Genomic DNA, 2,659 nt, shown 5'->3' on the forward strand with positions numbered 1-2,659 from the left:
TGGGAGGGAGATGCAAGAGGGAGGAGATATGGGGATATATGTATATGTATAGCTCATTCACTTTGTTATAAAGCAGAAACTAACACACCATTGTAAAGCAATTATACTCCAATAAAGATTTAAAAATAATCTAATAGGGGACATACTTATAGCCAAACTTTGAATATATACATATAAGACAAAGAATGCCTGACAGGCTGAAAAAAGCAACCAGTCAAGTTCTTATCCCTCCCGCCACCTGATTTCATCTGTACTCTTAAGATAAATTATTTATCTTCTAAATGTACAAATGCAAATTTCATCCAAGGAATTCTGACATCTTTTGGTGAGGAATGTCTAATAAGAAAACTGGATGCTTTTTGATCGACACAGCCTGGGGGTAACTTTCTGGAAATTCTAATTTGGAAAAGTAGGTCTCCAACCTAACTCAGGACTGTTTTTACTGTTTCTGCTCCCATGCCCAAAACACTAACAGCTAACACTTAAGGACTATTTATTATGTTGCAGGCACTAAGTCATTACAACTCTTAAAAAGCTTTCGTGCTAATTTTATCCCCTTTTAAATGGTGAAGAAATGAAAGGTTAAATATAGTTAATAAATATAATTAAATATAGTTAATAAATATAATAAAAAACAAAAGAGGTTAAGTGACTTGCCCAAGGTCACACAACTATTAAGCAGCAAAGGATGGCTTCAAACTCAGGCAGTCTGATTCTGGAGCCTGTCTGTCCTCTTCATCACTATGTTTTATTACCTCCCACTCCTGGAAGAAAAAGATTCATGAAGACATCTCTCAGCTGTTGGAACCTTAACCTGCTCCTAAATGCCTGTTATACTTTTTAATTTCTTGGCGTTTTTAAAAAAACACATACAGTATGGTAAAGCACTCAGTACAGTAACTGATACACAATTTAACAACCAATAAGTATTAGATATTAAGACTTACAAAGCATATAATAACTATATATTAAGTATAACCTTTAAAAATTGTGAATCACTATATTGTACACCTGTAGCTTAAAACACTGTACATCAACTATAATTCAATTTTTAAAAAGTAAAAAAAAATTAAAAACTTACAAAGCAATAATTATAACCCTTTTCCTTTCTCCTTCTTAAACTATTCATTTTCCACTCCAATACTCGTCTCTTTAGAGGAGATATGATCTCACCCTGACCTCATTTCTCATGGTCAAGATTGAGACCACTTAACAATATCTTTCTCAGTGTAGTCCAATCTACAGTTTAGCAGATCACTTTTCTGACATTTATTCAAACATCTTGTTTCAGAGGTTTTCCTCTTCTCCAATTTAAATCTTAATCTCAACCCTTCACAAATCGCTACCAAACAATTCCACCCACCCTATCATCTCAAACCTGTTTGATCATTCAACAAGCAATGGTTGCGCGCCTACAAAGTGCTAGGCACTGTGAATTTTGTGATCAATAAAACCGGGCTCCTCCTTTCCATGAGCTCAGTCTAGTGGGGAATAAAACATGCTCACGAATGATAACGACACACCAAGTAAATGCTATAATTCCGATAGGGGGTCGCGGGAGACCAGGGCACTAGATGAAGGGGCCCGAGGATGAGTGAAAACCTAGGGTAGAAAAGGCGAATAAGCTGTTATCGTGGGTGGACTGAAGGAAGGGATGAAAATGGGCGCAAGTCAGGGAGAGACAGCGAAATGGGTATAGTCGGGAGGAAGATGAAAGATAAATCGGACACTGAAGGCTGGTGGGCTCACGAAAGATAAAGTGCGTTCGTCTCACTCACTTCTGCCGCAGGCTCTCTTCCCTCTCCTTGTCCAGGAGGCTAGGCCATGGCTTGTCGCTCCCGTAGGGGCGTGAGTAGCCGCCATAATAGGCGGACGAGGAGGCCGAAGCGAAAGGGGCGCTCCGCGGCGCGGAGGGCCGCTCTCGAGAGCGTGACCGCGAGCGGGAGCGGTAGGACTGGTTTCGGGAGCCTTGGCTGGGGCCACTCAGTTGATGGCTAAGGCCATTCCGGTCCCCGGACCGAGAGCAAGAGTGCGAGCGAGAGCGGCAGCCCCGCGGGGAGAGGATTGGCTGGGCTTAGGGCTCTTCCCAGAGCCCGAGGCCTCCCACTCCGGGCTGCGGGAGCCAGACACCGGAGCCATAGCTGTTGCTGGGCCTCTGAAGCCGTGGGAGAAGGGGGCGCTCTCGAGATGGGAAGATCTCCGTTGCCTTCGCTCCCAGGACCAGCAGCCGCGACACCACCCGAACCCGAGAAAATATTGGAAGCAGTTCCGAGTACGTTGGCAAATTCCTTCCCCGGACCTAGGCGGTCCAGCCAATGGGACGGGATGTGTGTATCCGTATAAAGCTGCCGGTGGGGCAACCAGGTCGGCTCATCCTTCGGGTTCCGAGTGAGGCTGCTCAAGTCTAAGCTCTACTGGAGACCTTGTACTTTTTTCAGCTTTGAGTTGAAATAGTTGAAGGGAAGGACGACAGGCCACAGGACACATGTCACTGAGCGGCCGTATGAACAATAAATACGTTGTAACTAAGTAAATAAATAAATGTGTCTATGTATGTATGTATGAGTGCGCGGGTACGCGCGCGCGCACACACACTTTTTTTTTTCTTTACAATTCTAAGCAAATTAAAGGGGGTTTATCTAAATTGGTGGAGAGCTAC

General features: G+C 43.8%; 1 protein-coding gene across 1 annotated transcript in view; it reads right to left on the reverse strand.

Moving 5' to 3' along the window:
* Window positions 1-2,274, reverse strand: part of NKAP (NFKB activating protein) — a 17,578-nt gene extending 15,304 nt beyond the window's left edge. The window contains 2 exon segments of the mRNA XM_024128068.3: window positions 1,779-2,061; window positions 2,064-2,274. Coding sequence (XP_023983836.1) covers window positions 1,779-2,061; window positions 2,064-2,139 — 359 coding nt within the window. The 5' untranslated portion in view covers window positions 2,140-2,274.
* Between the last annotated feature and the right edge of the window lie 385 nt (window positions 2,275-2,659).

Source organism: Physeter macrocephalus, chromosome 21 (genome assembly GCF_002837175.3).
Source record: "Physeter macrocephalus isolate SW-GA chromosome 21, ASM283717v5, whole genome shotgun sequence".
Classification (NCBI taxonomy): domain Eukaryota; kingdom Metazoa; phylum Chordata; class Mammalia; order Artiodactyla; family Physeteridae; genus Physeter; species Physeter macrocephalus.